This window comes from Aythya fuligula, chromosome 4, assembly GCF_009819795.1.
Source record: "Aythya fuligula isolate bAytFul2 chromosome 4, bAytFul2.pri, whole genome shotgun sequence".
Lineage (NCBI taxonomy): Eukaryota > Metazoa > Chordata > Aves > Anseriformes > Anatidae > Aythya > Aythya fuligula.
The window spans coordinates 74,724,434-74,750,278 of NC_045562.1; the positions used below are offsets into that span (position 1 = coordinate 74,724,434).

A 25,845-nucleotide genomic window follows, 5' to 3' on the forward strand; every position below is an offset into this window, starting at 1 on the left:
GCAGACTGATTTCTGTATGCGTTTTCACAGCTAAGACTTTCCAGAGGATGTGCGCTGTGTGTTATTTATTGTCCTGCCTCTGTTGCAGTCTGCTTCCAGCTCTCATCTGTTAGCATTTCATTCATCTCGTGTCTTGTCTTGTAGAGTGTGATTTAGGGTATCCTTTGTCAAAGAAAAGGATTCAGGATTGGAATATTTTCAAACTGTAACTGGAAATCAGGATCTTCATCACTGCCTAGACTCCCTGATATCAGCCCCGTGCTGGAACATAAAAAGGTCAGGCTATAAATATGCCTGCGTTGGGCAGTGGGCCATCACAGGCACTTTGTAGGGCATGTGAGAAACAAAATGTGCTGGCGATGAACTTTGCTGCTGTGTTCATCGAGCTCCCGGCAGCCGTTTGACTTGTGGACCGTCTTGTTCGATAGCACCGACAGTGCTGCTCAGTGTCTGTCAGCTCGGAATAACGCATGAACTCGGCGGTGGGGGCTGTAGATGAAACACAGATTGGAGGAGTGAGGAATCACGACAAGCAGATAACTTCTGCGGAGGTCTAGATTGTGTGGTCAGCACGCTCGGATGTCTTATTACGGCGTCAAATGGAAACTCTGTGTGCAATATCTCTTTTTCAACAGTTGCAGGAGATTTGCTTCCCAGATTATCAGTATCCTGGAAAATAGGCTGAAATGGTGGTGGCGGTGGTGATTTAACAGCTGCGTGTAAATTCCCAGTTCCTGCATTTATAAGTAAAGTAATAAACTAAGATCATATTGCTATTTTCTGGAGCTGGTTGTTAGTGTAGCGTGTCCACTCTGGTTTCAGCGATAGCCTGGGTGTTACAGATGGTTTGGAAAAACACTGCAAGATTCATTTGTTATCTGAAAGATAAGTGAGAGACTAAAGTGTCAGAAATTACTCATTCTGTCCAAGGGAAAACATATTGAGATTTGATGATGCGAGTGTCTGTGAAAAAGAATCATGGAAGAATCACAACGGGACGAGGCTCTACTAAAATATCAGCCGAAGGCACAACGCACAGTTTCTGCAACTGGGGCTCAAAAAGTTGAAAGCTGCTTTGTTTTTCTGCTGGTTTTAGTGGCAAGAGTAGCAACGCCAGCCGTTTGTTTTGTCTGAAATCAGGCTATGAGTGCTGTTGGAAGGAGCTTTTCTGGGTCAATCCAAATGATGCGGTTGTGGAAACCACGTGGTGACATTCGGCGGCTCGTGCTACCCAGGAGGTCAGATGAAATAATCGTAGCTCTTTCCGCTACCCCCGAATTTAAAATCTATGAATGGGGACCAACTCGTGGAGCCTGTAGGCTTTTTCCAAAATACTGAGTGCTCTCTGCAGCGATCTGCGCGTCTTTGGCCGCCGACTGAAGGAAATTACAGCAGAGAGAAGAGATGCCCTGAAGAGGAAAACCAGCCCTAAATATTAATGTGGACAAGAGATTCCGGCTTAGGGGGAATTTGATGGTCTGGTTTTGTTTAAACGTGCTGTTGTCACTTCTGTGCCTGAGCCTTGTGTCTGGCTGAACTTGCAGATGGCCAATTCTGGATGGATTTGTAGCTTTAATTTGTCTGCATTGGATGCCACCGTGTCACGGTGACAAGCACCCAGCCCAACACTTCTCACGTAGGCTTCTTAGGTGTTGCTGCTAGAGAATTAAAAAAGAAGCTGGAGTTGTTTTTCGTATGCCCTAAAAAGAGCTGGTGGACAGGATTTGGGATGGTGGTGTGATAGCCTAGCTTCCGGAGGGCTCAGCATCATTAAAAAACAAACAAAAAAAAAACCACAAAACAATTGTATGTATATCGAAGCTGTTGTCATTTCAGACTCCAAGGTCTGTCTCTGATGATAGGAATCAGTGGTACAGGTATCTAATTTAGCGATTTGGGAAACTCGGGGAGAGAAGCAGTGTCGTGTAATTATGCTGGAAGAGCTCTAGTCAATCAAAGGTGTGCTCTGCTATTGTGTAATTATCTGGTGTTGGTGTATATCCCAGTCTGCACGGACTACGTGCTTTTGGTCTTTTCAGAAGAAATGATATCTTATTCTTATTAAAGGTCAGCTTTTCTGTGCCCTCCTACTGGGCATGATTATGATAAATAACTTACTTATCTTAATCAGCCCTGGATTAAATATGTTCTGTTATTTCAGCATGAGGCAACTTCCCAGCAGCTTTGCTTTCTGGTTTGTTAGAGTTTTGAAGTGTGGAAATGCCTGTTGAGAAGCATTTGAACATTAATTCTCTCCTCCTCTCTCTTTCAACATAGCCTGCAAAGTCAGTTACAAAACTAATTAGCTAACATTAATATGTGCACTGCTCTAGGGGCTTAAAAACTTAATTTTCAGTGATGATGGAAGTGTCAAAGAAAATTGTTTGTTTGTTGACTTACATGGTAGTTAATGTAATTGTAGCTAAACGCTGTAAATCACTTACTTTTGAAACAATGTAGTCCTCTTCGCGGAATATTTATTTCTTACATCTTTTGTGGCTTTCCTGATGCCCCTTTTTATTTTGTAGGTAGCTCCAGTGATTTCTCCCCTTTCCCCCAAGGTTACCAAGGAACTGTAACATAAAGCAAAGGTCCCCACGACGGGATGCACACAAAATAATGTATTTTAAATAAGCATTACCTCAAAATAATGCATGAGCACAAGTTGGTACCAACGGCATAGAAGTGCAGCTCTGTCCTGCTGCTGTTGCCACCAGGATTGGCACCTTCTCCACAGGCCCTTGGGAACCCCAGGAGGGGGAGATCCCCTTTTAATATGGGCTGTAGGAGCCCACGAGCTGTAATTTTGGGAGATGTCATTATAGGAGAGCTCTGGGACAGATTCTCAAGACAAGGTTTTCTAGGTTAGTCATGCAGCAGTGTCTGCAAATAGATAGTTAATTTGGGACAAATGGGACAAGCCACTTTCTGAATTCAAATGAAGCCCCAGTTCCTGCATGGTTTGGATGTCTGTAAGCACAAATGCCTGTCTGCCAGTCCAGCCAGTCTGCCCAGTATGCTTTGGAAGGAAGGGAGCACAGTCTGTCCTCTGACCTCAACAGAATCACCACGACTTGGGTTGGTGAGTTACCAGGTTAGGGTTAATAAGCCTCGCTGGGAGAAATTTGTTACCCTTTGCTTACGTATCCTCAGCGTACGCAGCGAGACCTCTTGGTGTTTGATTAGATTGCGTTGTGCACGTGGTGCAGAGCCTTGGAGGGAACGGGTAAGGGGACTGACTCAATCGAGTACCTTTGCAGAACTGATGCATTTTAAAAGATTGATTGGGAAGGAGGAGACAGCCTTGGTCTGCTTCTGTCACCCTCTCTTTAGCTGTGATCAGGAGGGGATGACCAGAGCTGCTAAATCCATGTTGGAGAATGGCACCTTCAGCATCCTGCATGGCAGAGCTGCACTTCTCAGCATGACATAGGAAAATCCCAAATATTTTTTTTTCTGCCCTAAATTGTCCTTTTTCTTCTAAATGTCTTAAACAACAAGAGTACGAATCGGTTTCTCTCCTTATCTTCTTCATCTGTTTCCTCTCTCCATGATGCTGGAGCTGTTACTTTCTTAAGACTTACTGCTGGTTGTGAGGTCTCTGGGTTTCAGCCCACTGGACCATTTTATCTTTGCCATACAGATAGGATAACGGCTCAAAACACACCACGTATTTCAGGGTGCCCTGGCTTTTGAAGTTGGCTGTGGACAGCCTGGAGGATATGGCTGCTGATTGTGCTCGTTCATAACCAAGTGGAGCTTGATGTTTTCCATGGTGGGACTGAAAATTTTCAGAAATTTCAGAAGTTTCAGAAATACTTGAAGGATTAGATCTACAAATCTTGGGGAAAAGAAAAAAACTGTGAAGAAGACTATTGCTCTTTCCGGGATCCCAATTTTAAAGCCACCTCCTTCAACCACAGGCTGGAGTAATGGTGCCAGACGTTCCTGCTGATACCTCTGCAGCATTTTGTCCTGTGTCCTGAATCCGTCCTGTCTGCTGGAAATACTTCGCTTCCTTTCCCATGAGATCCTGCTTGCTTCGCCTTTACTCTCCCTTAAACCAAGAGCTCATCTGTGCCCGTTGTTCTCTTTGCACACCCATGGATTTTTTGTTCTGGAGCTTCCAGTTTTTTCCTTTCTCATCTCGGTTGAAAATTGAGATGAAACTCGTGTAAAAACCCACCTTCGTTACAAGTTATAGATGGCTGGTTTGGATAGCTTTTAAAACCCATTCTTTATAAGGAGCAAATAAAATCCAAAACCCGTGCCTGTCTTCTGAAAAACCTGGCATCCTTTCAGCCTGACAATACCGGAGCCCGATCCTGAAAGGTACCAGAGCCCTGTGCTCTTAAAAGAGGCTCCGCAGGGGGCAGTTGCTGAGATTGATGGTAGCAGGACGGTTATACAGAAACCAGGGACTGCTTTATTACTGTAAATAAAATGTTCAGGCTTTTCCTGTCAGAAAACACAGCACAGGTTATATTAGTCAATTAACCTGGTAACCCGGGTGGCTGTTTTTCTTTTGCATGAGTGGCCATGCCGCTGCGCAGAGGGAATGGTTTTCCTGCGTCCTCGGGTGCAGTGCTCCCGTCAGTCACCCACTTTGTCGTGGATTAACTCCATGGGTATGAACATAAAGGACTACTGGGATGAAGCTCTTCTTTCCATGAAAAAAATCCACGCAGATGAAAGTTGTAGAGGTTCTCATTTGAAGTTCGTGCTTCCTTCAGTATTAAATGTCCACGGTGTGTTCCCGGACACGCTTTTTAATGTGTTTTTATTATAAGCCTGTCAAACGTTTCGCCGTTAAGATCCTCTTCAGACCAAGGTGATTAAAAGTATTCCCAGGTTGTCCTATTAATTGTGTGATCTAGAAACCAACGCTTTGCTGGAAGAGTATTCAGGTTAATTATTCTAAAACTCAGAAAGCAAATCATCAGGAATGGTGGTGCGCCAGGTTAGGGGGTATCTTGACATTACCTGCTGCTGATTCCTAATGACATACTCCACATCTTGACTGGGGAAGTGCCACAATTTCTCCTTCGCAACATAACAACACATTTTAATTAAAATTTTGATACACCAAACAAATATTGAAGGATATATTCGTGCATAGGTTAAACACGCACAGCGTATGCCTTGGGGGAAGGAGTGACATTCTGGTTCCAGAGCAATTATTTCTCAAATTTGTTCTTAATTTTCAGGGAATTGGTTTTGTAACATGGCTTGTGATGCACAAGAAAACGGTGTTAGGGAAAGGATATTCTCCTCGAGGCTTTTGCTGGTTTGGTGACTGTCTGGACCTTTGGTTTTTACCAGGTTTGGCCACCGTTGTGCTGAGCAGCAGCTGGCTTTGGGACAGCCCTGAAACGGATGACTTTTCTTCTCCAGTTCAGCAAATGCAAGCAGGAATATTGCTGTCAGCACTGCTTCTCCCATTGCTCACTCGGAGGCAGCTCAGCTTTCGCAGCCCTGCCCGGGGTTTTATTTCTTGACGCTACTGTCGACTTCAATAGGAGTCATGTTGCCAAATTGCACATTTGCCTTAGTAAACTGAACTTCCTTCAAAAGAGCTAATAGCTTGCAGTTCGTAAGTCTCCTGGACATCTTCATCAGGACAGCTTGTTCTTTGGTTTTATAGCTATTAAACAAAGCGCTTTATGATAGCTGAAGGGGACAATTGCAGGCACAACAACCCAGCAATCTGTTTCACACTTGCTTTAGTCTGCAATCTGCTGGTGTGCTTTAAATATTCGAAAACTCCTCGACTTCTTTTACCCAAGTGTGAGGTCCGCACAAGTTCTTGCAAATACTTAGTGCAGCTCCGTTTGTGTGAATTTCTTGTTTTTTGTTTTTTTTTTTTCTTTTTGGTTGTGACAGTATCTACAATCTGTTCTGATGGGCTTTGCTTCTCTTGGTCTTCCAGAGACCGGTGTCCTCTTCTGCTGCGTGCAGTGCAGCATCCCTGGGTCACCGGGGGCACAGTGCCTTTGGTGGTGGTTTCTTTAGTGCTATAAATGATCAGTTAGGGCTCGAAGCATCAAATCAGCCAAGCTTAAAGGGGGAATAAGGATGGTGGTAGCATAGAAGGCATTTGGGAGAGCCTCAATCCACCATACAGATAGAGTATAACTAGTGCTGCTGCAGCTCTGTGGTAATGCTAATTGCATAATGCTGCAAACAACAGGTGGGGTTAGGCACTTTGCTGTGCTTAAGGGTGAGACTGCTGGTTTTTACACGCTGTACAAGGTATACATCTCTCCCCTTATTAAAAAGGGGCGCTGAGACACATTACACCCACTGCTTCTGGGAATTAGGGTCATGGCTTCTGCCTCCAGTTACTGGTGGTGCAGCTCGCTGCTGGTGTCAGGGATTAGCAGCCGAAACCAAGCAGGAGTGTGTGTGTCCACAGCTCGGCTCCAGCCGAAATGCTGTTTCTAGTCCTATAGGAAACATTATTTTGCCTTCAAAAAAAAGGGAACTGCATCATAGTGCTTAAAACTGCTTAAGAGCACAATAAAAGATGTCTCGTGTCGTCAAGGCTTGCAGGGATTTGCTCAGGAAAACGTTTTCTGTTGGAATAAAACATATTGCAGCAAGGATGTATTTGTCATTTGATAGGTTTGCTGTGTTTAGAAAGGAAACAAACAGAAATAATTATTCAGTAGCCACCTGACAACATTTTGCCAGTGCTGTTAGGAAAAAAAAAAAAAGTCAGATTCTTTCTTACAGGTGTTACGGACTGCTGCTAGTTTAATTTTAAAATGGTTCCCACAAATCTCACAGAGTCCTCCTCTGCTCCGGACAGGTGATGACAAACAGCTAGGGGATCACAGCTTGAAAAGGAATTAGCTGCTTTACGGTAACTTAAGTGGATGGGTTTTCCTTCACAAGCAAGTCAGGCTAAGACGGTGCTGTACAGCTCTACTTGCAATGACTTGTTGAACTGTAGTAACGTGAATATTTACAATTACCTGTACCCTTCATGCTGTTAAAACACCAGGAGGTTATTTTCCCGTGTTCACTGATATCCCTTTGCGTTGGGCAGAACCTCTCCGACGCGTGGTTTTTCGTCTTTGTGTTGGAACAATCAAATAATAATATTATTTTTCTGTTTATCAAATTAGCAACTACTCCGTGAGATGCAACAGATGGCAAGTCGCCCCTTCGCCTCCATCAACGTTGCCTTAGAAACAGATGAAGAACCGCCAGATCTCATTGGGGGAAGCATAAAGGTGAGAGCTGGTGCATTAGGGTGGTCCTCACCATAATTCATCGTGGGTACTTGTTTTAAACTGTGGTTAATGCAATAATCCAAAAATCTCTATTTGCTAGGTATCTATGAGAAACTATAAGTCTCTGAGGGCCAACAGATCTCGTTTTCATTTGATTTGATACCTTCAGGTCTATGTTTACAACTTTTGGGCTGGTTTAGCTGAGAGCTATGCTGTTTGTAGGGTATGAGATTTTGTGTTTGCTTTGTTGGTTTTTATGCCTTGTAATAGAGAAGAATGCGGTTTTACACGGCAGAACATTTGGCTAGAAATAGCTATAGGTACTGCAAATAGAAAGCATTTTTCTGCGATCTCTCAAATCAAACAGGAATATAATCATGTCTGTGTACTGTAATAGTATCAACATATTTCTGGCTATAAATATATTTTCAAATACATCTTGTGATACATAAATAGGAGTGTGCAGAAATCATTGTCTAAAACCTGCCTGGCATGTTCTTAGTCACAGCACGTTGTATTTTTAGGAAACACGTGTTTAAAAGGAGACTAATAAATTAAAAGATCTTTTTTAATGTCATGCTTTCACTAGCAGACTCATACTCAAAAAGGAAAAGTTAAGAACTTGAGAACATTGATGTTTTTTTCTTCTGTCTAAAGTAGCTGTGGTATTTTATTCACACTTCAGTTCTTTGAAGTCTTCTTCATTAGTCCAGGCACAAAGTTTCTCACTTTCTGCTACTGTGGCAAGAAAGCAAGTTATCCTTTTCTATCAAAAATGTGTGCATTTTGAATGTTGTAAAGGACCCAAAAACAATCTGACCCCAGAACCTCTGTTTGGTGGAAATTCATATTTAAATCTTGGCATTAGCATCAGGAAATGTCACAATTAAGGTCGCCCCTACAGCCTTAGCTCTTCTTTACATAAATGTGAATACAGTCTTTCATGGCAAGCTGCAGTACTTCTTTCCATCTGATTCTTGAATGGAGGAGCAGAAGGGAAAGATTCTCAATATACTGTCGTAGTTTCATTATTTGTCCTGGTTATTTACTGTATTTCATCCAAACCTGTTCCAAGCTTTGAATGATTGCTGTGACTGCTCCGTATTTGAGTACTTCATGAACTAATCATCGCTACCTCTCTAAAACTAAGGGTTTAGTGTCCCTGTTTTGCAGATAAGAACTTTCACAGATGGAGAAAACACAGTAAAATTTGCAAAGGCACTCAGTAATTTGGGGTAATGGACTGACCAAGCAACTAAGCTGACCTGTGCCTGGGACTCCTTGGAGGCCCAGGGTGACCATGCTCCTTGTTGATGTTCATTTTACTCCTAATCATTCAGTTTTTCTTTGTTTCTGTAACTTCTAATTTTGTTATGAGGTTGATAGGGATTGGGAATCATTGGCCTCCAACAGCTCACCAAGACTTCGAAATACAGGCGTGTAAAATTGGGCTGTGCCCAACATGTTACAGCCTTTTATTCACTGCTTCATTGAAGAAGCCATAGGATGTGTATGGATGTTTCTATTGGGATGGAGGCATAATTGTGTGCATGTTTGTGGTGCTGGTGGTTCTGGGCTGCAGTCTGTCTGGGCATTTCCCCTCCCCTCTTACCATTATTCACACTAATTTTGTAGAAATAAGCTAACTAAAAACACCTCCCCTATAGGACCAGGCCAGAACAAAGCTGTCCTAAACTTTTTGATCTCTGACAAGTTCGTCTGCGCTCAAAGAACCGCAGAGAAGATGCTAAACTTTGGATCTCTGCTGTTCTGATGTGTGTTATTTTTCTTCTTGTTCAGCTGGCAGTGCTCGTTTCTTTTTCATATGAGCTTTTTGTTCCCTTGCTGCTCGGTACCTCTCTGCTTTTTATTTTCTTCTCAGTTTCTCCTTTGATTAGAGGAATGCAAAAACCTCCTTTGAAGTGCATCGGCAGACAGGATTTCGTCTTTCTGGCACTAGCAGCTCTATTTCCTTGCATTCCCATGTCTGCCGTCATCGTCCATATCCCACTTGTCTGACCTCCTTGGGTTACTCAAGAAGGGATGGAGAAGCCAATTTTAAGCATAATAAGTAAGACTGTGGACAGATGGACATATGTCCCTTTTCAGACCCAGAAATTGTTACCAACTGCTAATTACCCTCTGTGCTGATAATTCAGCAAGGCGTGCAAATGCTTCTTAATCCATTGCAGACAAAAATGAAGCAGTCTAATTCAGGCAAATGGCACAAAGTGTCTGCAGCAACCAGAAGCCAAAGAGAGGACATGGGCTATTGTGCCAGCAGGTAACTCCATCTGCTGGAAGACCTACGTGCAGAATGAGGATGCTTTTCCATGACAAGGAGAGAAACTAATTTTATGTATTTATTTATATATTTTTTTTTACTGATAGCTTGCAGAAGTTACGTAGGGGATGAAAGCATGTATAAAAGTCTGGAGTGTTTCAGCAAAGTTGAAGCTGAGAGGAGAGGAGGTGCAGGAGACCTGTAGGTTGTGAGCAGCATGGGGAACAGCCCCTCTGAGACTGCCTAACCTGCTGGATGCTGCATGTAAGTGAGTTTTATTAGAAGTGAAAAAGCAATCTCGATATCTCCGAGGTCAACTTCGTTTTTTTTCTCTCATCCCTTTTCCGCCTGCATGTGAGAAAAACTTTTAGCAGGAGGGAGCTGCAGGAAGATGAGCTGGGTTGTTACAGAAATGTGGAACCGCATTTTTCTTTTTCATTTTATCTGTTCTTTAATTATTAGCCAAGGAAGGAGTGAGAAGAAATGCTGTTAAGTTGTTGGACCATAAGCCGTTCTCCGGGTGCTCTGCCACTCGCTGTGTCAAACTTGGAGAGCTTTCGTTTTACACAAGAAATCCAGGCTGGCGTTATCAGGCACGCATTGATGTTTTCCTTTCCCCGTGTGAATCAAAGCCTTTGGTTAATAATGAGTTTATTTGAGGGTTACAAAGTAGAATTGGAAAATGGGATGTCTTGTCTGCAAGAGATTAATTTCCTTTTCCATTGTACATAGCCAATTGGCAGCCAGTGTCAAGCTAGTTCCATCCTAAGCTAATGTTTTCCAGCTGGACAGTATTAGAACTGTGTTTTCAATTAGTATTTTTCCTGGGGTACTTAGAAGTAATAGAAAATGATTTACCTGCAGGGAAACTATTCATAATATAGTCTGCAGCTAGGCAACACGGAACTAGCTGCTTTGGTTTATTTCCCGCTCAACAAATACCCAGTGGATCACAAATCTACCACTAAATTTGCTTAGTTATTACAAAATCCATTGGCTTTTCTCTGCAGCTTTTCCTGCATTCTGAGGTGCTGCCTATCGTAATTTCTTCTATGAGTATTTAACATCCCTGGGTATCTAAGGCCAAATCTCGTAGCTCTGTGCAGTGATTTGTAGAAGACTGTTTTCCGTAAGAATTTGGAAAGTTTTTATTTTTTACAGTGATTCCCAGGTATTTTTGAGTTGGTAACGGAATGAAGCTAGGACTTGTAGATTCCCAATAAAAGCACATAACAGCGTAGCAAGCAAATGCTTAGCTTGAGCAAAACACCTGCAAGATCAACAAGAAAATTGTTTCATTAGGGAAGTTTATCCTTAAGTCAGACAGAATTGTCTCGGAAGCTTCCAGAGGCTTTGAAAAACACTCTCATAAAACAAAGCATTTGCCTGGTGGAGCTGAGCAGCCTTGCTGTGCTGTGTTTAGGGATGCGACGTGCAAAGGCAGTGCTTAGAGATGATTATCTTTGCATCCGCGATCGACAGGCTGTCCGCATTTGTAGGTACCTAAATGGAGAGAGGTGTCGGTGAGCAAAACCCTGCTGAAGTTCATTTAGCATGCTCTGTACCTTCGCACGGGTGTGCATTTAATTCTGCTGTGCTGGGCTTCTGAAGGCAAAATAGCTTCACTGCAAGTCCTTAATCAGACATCAGCTCTGGCTGACTCCATAAAAATAGCAGAAATTTGATGGAAAATAGCATCTTTCTCCAGTAATTAGTTTGTTTTGTTACAGAAGAGTGTTGTTAAGTGGTTTAAAGACTGCCAGAAGGTCCCATCTGTTCAAGAAGTACAGAGACGTAGTGGTGGGCTGATTTAGGAGCAGGCAAGGGATACCACAGATTTATATCCTCAGCCTACTTGTATTTCACATCCGAGCTGTGCCCTTGTTACATTCGTTTCACACTGCAGTGAGGTTGTAACCACCTGTAATGAGGAGCGGTGAGGAGTCCTGTGGCGAGCGCGATAGCCCTGGTGCCACCACGGTGAGGAGTGGTAAAAATAAAAGAATAAAATATTGGATGTGGATAAAGCATCGTCCAGCTCCATCGCTGCTACACAGCAACTTCGTTTTTACTTGTAGCTCTGCTTCATGCAATGAGAGAAGCTTGGTGAAGAACAACTAAAGGCTCAGGAACCGGTGGGTTTTAGGGCTGTTATCCTCTGGTTGTTGCTCCTTTCCACCTCGCTTCCCATGTTTTTGACGCATTATTTGTTCATCAAATTTGGTGACAGATCGGCTTCCCACCCCATTTCACTTATAAAATGAGCTGGATTAACATGAGCATGGTGAGCACGGAGCCTCCTGCTTTGCCAGGTCACCCTGATGAGTTGGGGAGTCCTTGGGCAAGCGGGCAGATGTGGAAGGGTGGCAGGCTTGGCAAATGCACGTGGGCTGGGAGGTAGGAGCAATCCTATCCAAAAACAACCGTGCTATTGAGTTGTGTCAAGGTGGAGACAGAGCAGGTTTGGATTTTCCAAAGCTGAAAGGGAGAGGTGGTTGTTTGAAGAGTCCCAAAAGGATAATGGTTGGAGGGAGGGGATGAAATCGAGGGGTGAAAATAAAAACTGGATGATCCTAAACTGATGTGTGCTGGAGGTTGTCGGCATACAGCCTTCGAGGCCAGAAAGTTTGGTGGTGTTTCACCTGACCTGGCTAACACAGGCTGTTCGGGCTTGTGAGTTTTGCCTTTGGAAATGCAATTTAACTTCTAATGTATTATTTCCGGGGTTTCTCACATTTGCTGGCTCTGGGAGCTTTTCCCTGCATTAAGGCTAAGCCATTCAGAGCGTGTCAGCGTGTAGCTGTCTCCTTGTCTTTACAAAAGGACAAAAAGGACAGAAAAAAAGCCCCAAAAGCACTTCCACTCATTACGCACGGTCCGTGTGCGGATCGTGGGAGCCCTCCTGTTGCATCAGGGTGACAAGGGACACAAAGCAAGTTGTGAGATCCCAGCTTGTGCTTTGTATTTGGCATTAATCCTGCCTGTGCCTGCTAATTCAGAGCAAAGTGTAGGATCCCCTTGGAACAAGAGGCTCGGAGTCACCAGCAGTGAGCAGGGAGGTGTGCAAGAAGGATTGGCTGCACCGACATCAGATGGAGCCTGCCTGGGATCTGTCCCGAGAAAGTGACCACAAAAACACCCGGTAAAACCTTCTCCTAATGAATTATTTCTAGTTAACTAGTGCTGGGAGCCTCACTTTGGTTTCTGGTACAAAATGAGGTACTTGGGGAAAACTTTCGCCGTTTCCATGCGCGCGGTAAATATTTGGAAGGGGCCTATCAGGAGATCAGCACAAACAGCTGCTAAGCCCGCCTCGTATCGAAGGAATATTCGGCTGATAATTGAGCTGAGATTTTACTGGATTTAGATTTGAAGGCTGCAAAGTTTGCGGCAGAACAGACCCCGATTTTCGCTGATAAGGAGGAGTTTGCTGGAGGGAAACAGTGCAAAGCTCCCTACAGAAGGCTTTTAAATCTCCTTTTTTCCCTCTAGTGCCGGCAACTGTCTCTTCTGATAATAGCAGCAGCTTCCCAAAAACGTTATAGGGGACCTGTTTGCAATCCTTTATGCCAAGCAGTGGTTTTGTGTGTCTTGTGTTTGCAATCTTCATCCGCCTGTCCTCCTTCCTTCTCTTATTGCACTTTTTCACGTGCAAAAACCAGCCCGGTGGTCGAAAAGAACAAGCAGAAGAATCCTGCCTCTTCACCCATACAAAACCAAAATAAATACCCGCTATTTGCCGTGTGTTTTGCCCAGATTTGATCCCCGTGGCCTCGTCCATCCCATCCCCTCCCTGGGGCATCAGCAGGGAGCTGGAAAAGAACAGCAAGCGGTCTGAAACGTGCAGGGAAACGCTCACAGCTCTGACACCAGGGTTTTGTCATTTCAGGGTGACTGCTTTTGAAATACAAACTTGCCTATCGAAATCCTTTCCCTCACTCGGAGCCTTTGCCAGTTCGACAGCGTGCACTTTAAAATAGAAAACAGTTGTTCAAGGCAATGGGGATGACCTCCGGGCCCTATTGTGCTGGGCTGCCACGTCTGTGCTCCCAGGTATCGGGAGCACAGGATGCTTGGGTGGATGTTTTCAATTTCAGGCTGTTAGCATTCATCTCAAAGGCTCGAATATGACTTTTATTTAGTTCCTCGCACACAGGAGCCCAGTGGCGTGGCAGAGCGGTGAGCGATTCCTTCCCCAGCCCCCGTGTCACTTCCAAGGTAGATATCAGGGACAAAGTAAATATAAATTTTTAATCTAGACTCATTTGCTGCAAATTGTTGCTGGAAGTTCATTCGTCTCTATCTTGGAAGACATACATATTACCCCCAGAATATGATTTTTAAAACTTAATACTCTATTTTTTATCGAAAATTGCTTGTAACTTCTTTTACAAATGTTCAGGCGGCTTTTAATGGCACAATTTAAAAACTTGCAAATGGAATTTGACCCTTTTTCTACAGAGTGAAATCATCTGAAGAAGCGAAATCAAATAATAAAGTTAAACTGTTTCAATAATGGTCCTCTCCTCTTCCCCCACCGTAAGACTTTTGCTTTATTTTAATTTCCTCGCTGGAAATTGAAAACCATGTAAGAGTGATTTGATCAAACCACGGAAATATGTTTTCTTGTTAAGGAAAAAAACGTCCCCACAGTATTTTTATACATTTTGAGAAACAATATGCTGGCAGTGTATTACAGAACCTAAAGAAATTTGACGCCGTGTGTTTTTTTTTAAATTGCACAGCCTATTTATTGTTCTAGCCGTTAGTTTTGTGTGACATATTATTAACCTTTAGAATTTGTCAAATATAAGCAGCATAAATAGAAATAATGACACGAAATAATAATAAAAATAAAAGAGGTGGTTTTTTTTTAGGTGGAACGTTGTACAATGGAACTTGATTGTGAAAAGCGTTTGGCTGTGAAATTGTCTCCCAAGGGAGCTGGCGGCGCGCTTCACACCTGGGTCACTTGGAAATAGCCCCGACAAAAGGCCTGGAAAAAGCACTGTTGGTGTAGGGACATACAGCATAGGGAGAAGGCAGCCTAATTAGATGACCTAATGGCTCTCTTACAGCTTTTAACTTCTGTAATTGTTTAAGCTCTGCGCATATTAAATATACATCAAAACTCGTAAACAACTGAAATCATTTGGGTTTTTTAGTGGTGCCTTTGGCTGGTAAAGTCATCCAGGGAAAATTGCTGCCCCCAGAAACAATGGGGTCGTGTCACTGCTTAGTAAAATACCATTAACTTTGAGTTTTGGTCCAAAATAGAGTAGTCTCTGTTTGCAGGCACTGCCCAGTGCAAAACTTGGCATAGAGCTTTCTGGTTAAGAAATGGCTGCTGCAGCACACCTTGCTGCCTCTTAAAGGGTGTTTCAATCTCTGCATCGAGCTGAGAGCTCTTTGCTGCTTTTTTGGTCTTTGTTTGATGCTTTCTGTATCCCAATTCCTAGTTTTTGTTCACTGCTTTTGTTGATTGTAGCTCTGCTGGCGTGGAGGAGTAGTCCAAGTCCACTGCAGGAGAAAGGCTCAGGCTGCCAGCTGCACAAAGGGGTCGCGCAACCACAGTGCTGCTTTAAGGACAGGAGGTAGCTTTAGGGGAAGATAAACCAGGAGACTGCTCCTAGCACAGATCAGCACCAGGTCATCACTACGTCCCTTCACTGTCCCCCATCGTGACCAGAAGTCTCCTGGCTGCACGTTTCTTGGTGCTGCTGAGCCCAGGAGCTGGCAGCAAGCTCGTTGTGCTCGAGCTGAGGGCACGGCTGCTTTCTGCCGGGCTGTCAGATGGCAATTTGGCTGTCCAAATCGACCTGTCCCAGCCAAGGTGAGATCTTTTTTACCCCCTTAGCTGCCTCTCCGGCCACATTCTCAGCAGCTGGGCTCGCCTCTCCCCTCTGTGCCCCCTCCCGGGCAGGACGCTGCTGTTCAGGCGCTGCGCGAAGCACTCAGCGTGTGCCAAGTGTCTGAGGGATGCACCTGATTTGCATAGATTTGAATAATGTGTGCTTTATTGTGCCATTAAGCCTTCAATAAAAAGGAATTGCTTTATATAATTCAACAATGGGTTTATCAAAACACTCTAGATGAAAGTCTCTGGCAGAGGCTGGTTTTAACCATCTGATGAAAGGTGTTACAAACTTCGGAGATCTGCTTTTTTTTTTTTTAAGTGGGCCATTAAAAGCCACCTGTCAGACTGAAGCAGGAGCATTTACAATGACCTGATCTCTGGTTCCCAAACCCGCTCCAAACCTCCTTGTGGAAAAGCAGCTTCGGTCTTCAACGAGAGCGCGCAGCAGCCAGGCAGGAGGGAGACAGGCTGAGGAGGAGAAGGAGATGGGAGATCTTGGGTCTCCCCACAAAAATACAGCTCGAGGAAGGCAGCCAGCCCTTCCCTAGCTGCTCTGCACCATGGTGACATGTGCATAGGTCGTGTAAAAACACGAGCAAGCTCGTGGCAAGGCCAGCTATGGGTTACATCTTCAAGCAAGATAACCACGAAGTTGCTGGTCGAATTATCCACACGTTCTCCTCTGTGCCTGCAGAATACAGTCCCCGGGCTCCAGCTCTGGGTTGTCATGCATCTCGCAGAGGGCACGGGATGCCCTTCACTCCTGGCTGACCTCACATCAAATTCTCCATCCCCCTCGCTCGGCGCCTGAGTCATTTCATCAGGCTGAGCTTCGTCTTTGGGCTGGGCACGCGGGGATGAGATGCGCCTTGAGTCACGGTTCAAAAAGCAGGAGCCCCAACTGCTGCTGTCAAAAACAAATCCACGGGGCTTCGTTCCTCGTGCTGCTTTTGCAGTTCCTAACTGCAGCTCGTCTCGGGGAAATGGTTGGGTTTGACGGACACGAGAGTGTTTTTTCCTTGTAGATTTAAGACCAGGATTAGCTGCAACAAGATAATCTTGTTCTTGGCGTATTCCTTTCAAATTAGCTCGCGACTGCCTGACAGATTCTGGATGCATCATTCTATAAAGTGTACGTCCTCGCTTTGCATGATAAATAGAAACAGGGCCCTGCAGGCGGTGAAATACTAAACAATTCCTTTACCTCTGCCCCCAGCTATCCCTGGTACTGCAGATAGATTAAAAATACGTGGCAGGATGAGGGTCAGAGGCAAATAACAGGGTTTTATTTAGGTTTCTGTGTGGCTGGAGTCTGCTGTCACTTGCTTGGGGACAGCACCAGCCACCCGGGCTGGGCTCTTCCAGCACCAGTGACACGTGTGGGAGCTCTTCATGGTTCAGGCTGGGACCGGGGGAACAGATAGGAGGGAGGCCTGTGACCTTGAAGAATGAAATAAAACTAAAAATCCCATGGAAAAAAAAGAAAGATCATGCCCGTGGGGACTCGTAATGAAAGTTTCTGCTGCACACTGCGGGTTCATTAGTTGGAAAGGGCAGAGGAGGAGAAAGGATCCTGCTTGGGGCTGAGACGAGCTAAATTACCCTCCAAGCCCCTTCAGCTCTGTGACTAAGAGCTGCATAATAAACTTTATATTCCCTTTCTTACCTCTTTAGCATGTTCAGGAGGCGCAGGATGCTTTGATGCCATTGCAGGGGCCTGAAATGCCTCTCAGGTCACCCGTGGTCCAAAGAGCAGAGGAGGGAGCGGAGAGGGGCTGTTGGGAGAGCTGGAGAAGGGAATATTTGTGTTCAGAGAAGAGATTCAGAGCATCCCTCAGTCAGATGAGCCCAACGAGGGCCGAGATGTGCAGCAGGGGAAGGCGCAGGGAACACGTGGAGGACGTGAGCTGGCGGATCGATGCAGGTGGGAAGGAATTTAGGGTAGAGGAAAGTCTCTGGTGTCCGAGCAGCAGGGACCGGGAGCAGCAAGTCCCCAGAAAGGTCTCCAGAGGTGATGGCAGAGGCAGGAGTGACTGCTTCTGAAGCAGAGCATAGCACCGTGATAGCGAGGGGCTGCATGCAGAGAACCCAAGAGGCTCTCGAAGCCCCCGTTGCCCGCGTTGGCTGGAGGATGATGAGCACGAGCGTGTTTGAAGCAGAGCCGCGCTCCACGATTCGAGCAGGGGAAGCAGCAGAGCTGCAGACGCGTCCTGATTAATCCAGCAGGACTTAAAAGCAAATACATTAAAAAGAGATTAGAGCAGATGATCTCTTCTTGGCTTCTTCAGTTCTTCCGTCGTACTTTTCCTCCCACCACCGCTTCGCTGCTGGCTTACTCCCTCGGTCTCTGCAGCTCACCCTGAGCACGAGGACTCGCTGTATCGCCCCAACCCTACAACCCCACGTTGGCACAGCACGGAAAGGAAGGTGCACGATCCCTCTGGATGAAAATAAACTTTGTGCTCAGTGCCTGCTCCCCCACCAGAAGCCTCTGCGCTGCGTTTCCGCAGTTGCCTTCCCTGTGCTCTCTCCGTTACCCCTGGTAATTGAGTCGCCCGTGGGATATAGCACAAGGATATGCTTGGATGCTTCACGGGGAAGGCGTTTTGTGGAGCTGGATCCCTTTGCTGGGGGTGGGGAGGAGATGTGGAAATCTGCAGTCCTAAACAAGGCAGGCTGCAGCTTACCTTCTTGGTCTGTAGCACAGGTATTTGTCTACCTTGCACGGACCAACTAATCGTTGTTGTAATCATTACGGTAAATACGAGATATGAAAACAGTTTTACGTTTCATTTCGCTTGCTGTCATCTTTTTTTTTTTTCCTTCTTTTTTTTTATAGCACAGCAGTAATTTAATTGCATCGTTTGACTCCTGTTCCCTTTTTTCAGTGTCTCGGATCGTATCGAGTTTCTGTTGAGCATTTAAAGTACAGTAGTACAACCTAATGCCTAATGAAAAAAGCAATAATTATTTCATTAATACCAGGCTAGAGTTTAGCTTGTCCATACTAAAAAACAAATCAGCTCTCACTGAGTGTATCAGGTAAAATAGTGATTCTCAGCTTTTTTTCCCTGGGAAACAAAAGGAAGCAATCTCTTGATCCTGCACTTCCAGGCTCAAACTTGCACTCTCAGCTGACTGCTGGGACACCCTGATCTCACAGAAATGTGGGTGGGATCGGGGCCTGACTTAGGTAAAACCATATTTTAGTTTCTGGGCTGTGCTGTTGCATTTTGTCTCTCTAATACCGGAGAGCAGAGCGTGTAAGGGGAGCATCCACAACGCTGCTGCTCTGGCGTGGGAGAGGGCTGCCCGCCCGCTGTATCGTCACGCTCGTCGATTCACGTTTTATCTGCAAATTATTTTCATGCTCGTGTTTGCAACACGACCCTTTTTTTGTTCAAAAAGGGTCGTGTTCAAATAGGGTTTAGGAATAGGTAGCCACTCCTGGTGCAGCTGCTCACTGAAACCAGATCCAGAGGCAGGAGCTTTGCAGTCCAGAAAGGCAAGACTGTGAGGACAGCGTAAAGCAAACAGAAAGGAAGCAGTGTTTGGGGACTCGGTGGTGTTCTCCGTGTCGATGCAGGCAGGGCCGTGGTGGTGTGACCCGGAGCTGAGCTCTGGAAATGGATGCTGAACCCTCGAGTCCCGGCGTGCTGCTCTTTGTGATAGTGCTGCTGATGGGTTCGGAGCTTAATCCCATTGTTTGCCATAAACTGCTCCTTGGTTATTGAATTTAGGGAGAAATACAAGCCTGGCGCAGCGCTTGACTTCTTAATAGCTGGATTTTATAAAGTAAATGTGTTTTTTATGACGACGAGGGCTTTGATTGTTAGCAATGTTGGGTTTAGCTTTGCTAGCTGCGCGCTGGAAGCTGGCCAAGCGCAGAAATACGGTTCGTGCCCCGGAGCTTGTGCGATCCGAAAAAAAAAGATGACACTGGGGGAAGAGGGAGGGTGCAACACACCGTGTAACATCAGCTTCTCCTCTTCCTTCCCTCCCCGCAGACTGTGCCGAAACCCATAGCGCTGGAGCCCTGCTTTGGCAACAAAGCCGCCGTTCTCTCCGTGTTCGTGAGGTTGCCTCGAGGACTTGGGGGTATACCACCACCAGGACAGTCAGGTGAGGAACATCCTTGTCTCGTCTGGCTTGGTATTAACTTCTGGGCTCCTTCCCCAGCCTCAGCGATTCGTTCACCTTGGGCTTTCAGACTTGTAATTGCTGTGTCCGCACTGCAGCTGGTGTGGATGTGCTCAAGTGATTTGAAGCTGGCTGGCTTGGCCCCTGCTAGCTTCCTACCTCAGGTTTGATTCAATTCCTCGGGTCAGTTGGTGGATGAACACTCGATATTTGGATTACACTTTAATTTACAGCTGGGAAAAAAAGTGCAAACTGTTACAGACCGGTTTGCGGGAGATACTTATGAAAATAACTCATCTCCTAGCCTGTTGACTCCATTCCCTGCTCCATCCATAGAGGGACATCAGGTCCTTGCAAAGCATCCATGTCCTGCTTTTAGCATCTCCAGACAGTGAGGTTTTCTCCATCCAGCTTAAGGTCTCCTTGGTCCGAGCCCCTCCTCAGTTAAACCTCACTGCATAGTGCTGAGACTTAGTCTGCTGGGCAGCTGGTGATTTAACTGGGGTTTCTGCAGTGCCCAAAGAGCAAGGTGATCTCAAATTTTTAAGCAGAGGACCTTAAAAAGTTGCTCATTGGCTTTGGGACGGGATGGTTTGGCTGTGAGCTAGTGGTTTATCCGTGGATATGGTGGGAGGAGGTTGCAGAGAAGAGGAATGTCCGGGAAGTGCAGTGAAACCTCTGTGCACAGGTGCTTTGAGCATTTATTCTAGCACACTTACGGGTGCAGAGAAAGACTCCTCCCTTTAATATCTTGTGTGTCTTATCCATTAATACCCACGCATCTTATTTCCAGCTTCTTCTACTGCAGTTGCTTTCAATAAAACATGCAGTATTTAAAAGCTCACTTCAGAGTAGCCTCTAGAGTTTAATCTCTCAGCCAGAATGCTTTTCTAGTTTGCTTTTTCTTCAGAACAATTCAAAAAATAATATTCATCTCGTGGCTCGGAGGGTTTTTCTCAGCTGCGGTGAAAGAATTTGTTTCTGTGACTGTTTTGTTCTGTTGCCTCAGGTCTCGCTGTGGCCAGCGCACTGGTGGACATTTCACAACAGATGCCAATTGCCTACAAAGAGAAATCGGGTGCAATACGAAATCGGAAACAGCAGCCCCCTGCACAGCCAGGAACCTGTATTTGATGCATGGACATCAGAAACTGTATGGGGTTTTACACAAAACGGAGAAGTAACACCTAGGAGGAGGAAGATTTTCAAGTTGTGTCACAAGAGACTAGAAGCACTCAGAAAAACACAGCTTCCTTGAACCCAGCCTTTTCTCTCATCTACGTGATAGTCGGCTTTCTTTGACAACTGCTCCACTTAAGTTTTTACTGACACGTGGCTTCAGATTGCGCCTTTGTTCTCTTCGAGTTTAAAGTAAAATAATTTTATTGCAGGTCCAGAAACATCCGTTCCCCACCGTTCATGGTCAGTGTAAATAGAACAGTAGTACAATGAATGACACTCAGGTTTATACATGGAAAGTGCTTTGTAGTTCATGTATTTATCAAACTGTACAAAAAAAAAAAAAAAAAAGATGCAGTGTTTACAGGTGTCAGCTCTCAACACATAAACACTACAATTAGTCTTCAAGGCATCTTCATCCTTTTCATTTGATATATATATGTGTTTATTCCCGCGTTATTTAAGTGGAACTCTCTTCCAGATACAATTTTTTTTGTAGTAATTATGGTCCACAACGTCAGGAAGGCAAGAGCTAGGGTGGTTTAAAGGGTGATGTCGTGTGTTGCTCAGACCACGTGCAATACCTGGAGGAGCTGAGTGTTGCTGTTTGAAGGACTCAGTGTTTACATAGTCTTAACCTACTTGGAGTACACCACACACAAGTGCCTAGACTTGAACAGATCTAGGGAGTGAGGAGACTACTACACGCATTTCTTTTTAACATAATTATGTTCCTTTTAAATATATATATATACAGAGAGAGAGAGAATGTCACTCAAGGCAATCTGTGATCTTTATAATATATCACGTGCAGTCAGGGGAAAATAGCATTTTCCTGACCCACCAACTACTCAGCCAGATGGAAATATCTGGAGGGAAAGCAGAGTTTCAGTATCTCAGAAGAAAACTCCTGGCTTCATCGGCGCATTTAATAGAAGCAGCTTGTGTTCTAGGTCAGATACGTTACATTTCTTCTGTGTTTCTTTGCCCATTTGGCCTCTTTCCCTCCCCTTTCCCTCAGGCCATTTTTCTGGACAAGAGCCGAGCTGTGCCGGTGCACGGAGGCGCTGCTCCTTGGCAGCAAGACTTGTCCCATCTCCTTACTGGGTGTAAAAAGCAACACTCCGGGTGCGAGGTCATTTGAGGACGAGGAAAAAAAAAAAACTTAGGCAGAGCAGCTTCATTTGGCCACAGGTTTGGATTTTCCGTGATTAAATGATGTTCCCCGTGTGGGTTGAGTGTTCGGATCAGGTCTTAGATGCTGAAGACGGTGGCTTGTTGGTGTAAGGAAGGGATTTGGAAAGAGCTAGAAAAAAAGGCTTGGCTTTTAGAGGATGTGTCAAACAGTCTGGCCCTTTTTAAAGCGAATTAGTTGGGATTGTGTTTGGAGGTTCGAGGTGGGGCTGTACCTGTCTGTGCGTGCTGCTGCACGACGTCTCTGCTGATGGTGGATCCAGTGGATCACGACGGGTGCATGTGGTGCAGTGCCGGGACCACGCCAAGTGGTGGTGGAGGAGATATGATGGTGATGTGCCAAACGAGGCACAAAATCGTAACTTAATCACTGTATGTGTGGTTCCAATTGGATTGCTGGTTTCTTAGGAGGACATCTGGTATTTATACAAGGGAGAAGCAACAAACCAGGGGGACTGAAGGGAGCTGTGGTCCAACCTTCTGGTCTGGTAGCACCCTTTTCCCCAAACGCCACCCGAGTAACTGCATCTTTTTTTGTGCACGTTTTGGTAATCCATCCATCACATATCAGCCACTTGTTCCTTTTTGTTAGTACGTGTTTCGAAGAACCTTTTTGGGGCGCGGCATTGCAATAAAGATGTGAGCTGCTGTGTGTGTCCGGGCGGTGGTGACGGGGGACAGCCTGCTGATCGAGCAATCTCGGTGGATTTTGATGCTGAGCTGGTGTGTCATTTACCAAATCCAACAGAACTGCAGAAAAAATAAGGTGGAGAAATGCATAGATACATATATTTGTATATATATGTTTGTATGTATATTCCCCAATCTGCTTCTGTACCAGAAGTGTAAACTCCCTCTGGGGAAAAGAAATTGAGGTGGGGGGAAAGGGATGAGCGATGTCTTTCAGAATGAAGGGTTTTAGGCAATTAAGTTGTAGCTGATGCACAGATTACCTCAGACAGATTCATCTCCTGCACATATTTTGTGACTTTCTATGTGTATAGGGCTAACCTGGAGTAGACTGTACCAGAGAAATAATACTGGACTACAATTCCTCCCCTGCTCTAACTGCTTGTGCTTTCAGTTGTGATGCGCAGCCTCATGCTCAGAAGCATCTTCTCCTGCTTCTCTGTCCCTTTTGGGGTGGAGATCTGCCAACCCAAATTAAGAAAACTCTCGTGCTTAAGTCTCTGTATTCGGGACAGCACTTCAGCAGTGCTAAAAGCTGTTGCTTTCCTGGAAGGAAACGGCTTTCTGAACAACAGGCCTGGGAGGGTGATGTATTTGCACGTTACCAAAAGGACAGGGATGATTTTCCCCCAGAGAGAGCTGGGTGGTTTGGTCTCAAAAGGAGGAACGTGCCCAGAAGCGAGGTGTCAGGTATTCAGAAAACGAGCAAAAATGATCAAACTTTGATGATTAGCAGAACCAAAAAAAAAAAAATGTAAATAGAGGAACAAGATTTATTTATATAAATCAAACAAAACGGCTCCTTTTGGATGTAGCTCTGCTCTGCATCTTATCTCCATACTGATGAGGGAAAAAGAGAACTCTCATACATATCTCTGCTGCAAACAGTTTCATCCCAGCTTGAAGGTAAAATAGAGACGAGGATGGGAACGGATTGGGGGAAGGACTGCTGGTGGTTTATCACCGGGCCAATATCAGAAGTGAAGGATTTGTGGGGTTGTTTCCCTTGGAGGTGAGGGGGGAAAAAGAGCAACCTGATTTCATGGGAGAATCTGTAAATAAATGAAAAATAACACACCAATTTTGCACTTGTACATAAACTATACAGTAGTGTGCAGAACGCCGAAAGATTTAAAGTGTATATAAACCAGAAAAAAAATATTGAATGTATTTTTGATGCATTTTAAATGATGTATGAGTTTTGTCTTAATAACTTCTTCATATGATGAGCATTAGATAACTTTCCAGAGCTTTAAAGAAACATCAAATTATTGTCCTGATATCTTGCGGTGTAAAGCAGGGAGGCATAACTTGACTTTATGTATTCAAATGTGTTTCACTTAAATATGTAAGCAAAGTAAAACAAGGCTCTTCTGTTTGAAAGGGAAAGAACCAACGCTTGAAGACAGGTAATAAATGTACTTAAAGTAGTCGTTACCTGGAGGATTAAGTCAGCAGTTTAAGCCTCTCCTATTAAGATTGTGCCAGTGATTTCCATTCAAAATCACTATTTTCAAGCGTTTGTAACTGGCTGAAATTCAGCATTCAAGGTCTCAGCCCTCAGAACGCTTTTATTTTTTGAGAGTAGCCTTTACAAAAATCAAGAAGAAATGTTGCGGCCCTCTTATTCTAGAAAGCAACGGTGCCACTGGATCTCCAAAAAAAAAAACAAAACATTTTTGCTTCGCCATTGCCCATTTTTTAGCCCAACATTTTCTCTGGACTGTTGTAGGATGAGCGATAGAAGACCCTTTCCATGATAGGGGTCAAGATGTTGGATACAAGAGTTTTAGGACACAGCTTCTGAGTTGTTGCCACTCTCATGGGGTTTAAAATGTGCTGTATTGAAAATGCCAAAATAAACCTGTATGTGATGGGGTTATGCCTGTGATCAACACAAAGTTGTAGTGTATAATGTCCCCAAATTTGATGGTATGGTGCTGTAAAAGCACGACAGGCTCCACAAAGCCCTTGTTGGTAGATAGGGCTGGTTTGTACACTAAATATTGCCACAAAACATCATTTTCTCGGTGGTAAACCCTTACCAAACCACGTCATCATGGTTTATGGTATGGTGTTAAAATGGCAGCTTGGCTTGCTGGCCCTCAATTAACCAAAATGAGCTTTTGGTGAAGTTTTTTGGCTCACCCAGGAGGCCAAAATAAAGCTCGAGGCCTGCCCAAAACCAGGCCGAGGCCCAGCGCCGCGGCACTCAGCCCATCTCCATCCGTGACCGCCGTGCCAGCGGCTGCTTTTGCTTTTCCACCAAAACCCAAGCTGGGCACAGAGCCACCCCGCATGCCCTTGGCCATGCCCCTTTAAAAACCCTCCTTTTTCCCCAAAATGCGGATTTGTCAGCACTGAGCTTGCGAGAAAGCAAAGACCGGGCCCTGCGTGCCGGAAGCAACTTTTAAAGCAATCCAATCAATAATATAACCCGTGGACTTTTATTTTCCCTCGCCATGTCCTGGAGTGCCACAGGGGCAGGTGGGGAAGGGATTGAGCCTTTGGGGATTTTGGAGCCCCCCAAGCTTAGCGGTGAGGGCAGAGGGAGCAAAGGGAAGGGAGGTGCAGGCGTGCGCTCCTCATTTTCAGACACACTTGGCAATTTTGGTCAAATTCATGTTTTTTTCCATTGATAGCTGCTTGAACGAGATGAGTAGCCCATGCTGGGGGTGCTGCGTGCTGGTTTTTTTTTTATTTCATCTTGTGCTCCGGGGCAGGTTTGGTTCGGTTTGTATCGCTCCAACACTACGCGTGGACGGCGTTCGTGCGTCTTCCAGGGACCGCAGCTCTCCAGGCGTTCCCTCCATCCCTCCACACCTCTCATCGGCTCCACAAACCTCACCAGAAGAAGGAAGAAAAATCATTGTGGAGGAGCTGAACATAAGTCAGTCCAATTTATTTTTTTTTTTTCTAAAAAAAAAAGAAAAAATGGAAAGCAAAAAGAACATAACGACAGGTTTTATATTACTCTGAAATTTGTGCACAATAAATGTCCTTTACACTAGGATCCTTGAATTAATTGTATTCTGGATTATTTTTTTTTTTTTTTTTTGTCGTTCTGTAATTATTTACAATTCTTATCTGTGTTCGGACTTGAGCTTAGTTTGTTAATATGTATAATTTAGCATTTATTGCATTCATATGTAAATATGAGCAAGTATTGTAAACTATTTCATTGCTGGGGACTGTGGGTGTTATACATACACACATTTAGGACTGCAGTTTTTGGTATAATTTTTTGTATTGTAAAATAACAG

General features: G+C 44.8%; 1 protein-coding gene across 1 annotated transcript in view; it reads left to right on the plus strand.

Annotated features, from left to right (window-relative positions):
• Window positions 1-25,497, plus strand: part of ATRN (attractin) — a 145,076-nt gene extending 119,579 nt beyond the window's left edge. Inside the window, 3 exon segments of the mRNA XM_032186940.1 lie at window positions 7,131-7,238; window positions 19,387-19,501; window positions 20,529-25,497. Of these exon segments, the coding sequence (XP_032042831.1) occupies window positions 7,131-7,238; window positions 19,387-19,501; window positions 20,529-20,653 (348 nt within the window). The 3' untranslated portion in view covers window positions 20,654-25,497.
• Window positions 25,498-25,845: the final 348 nt, after the last annotated feature.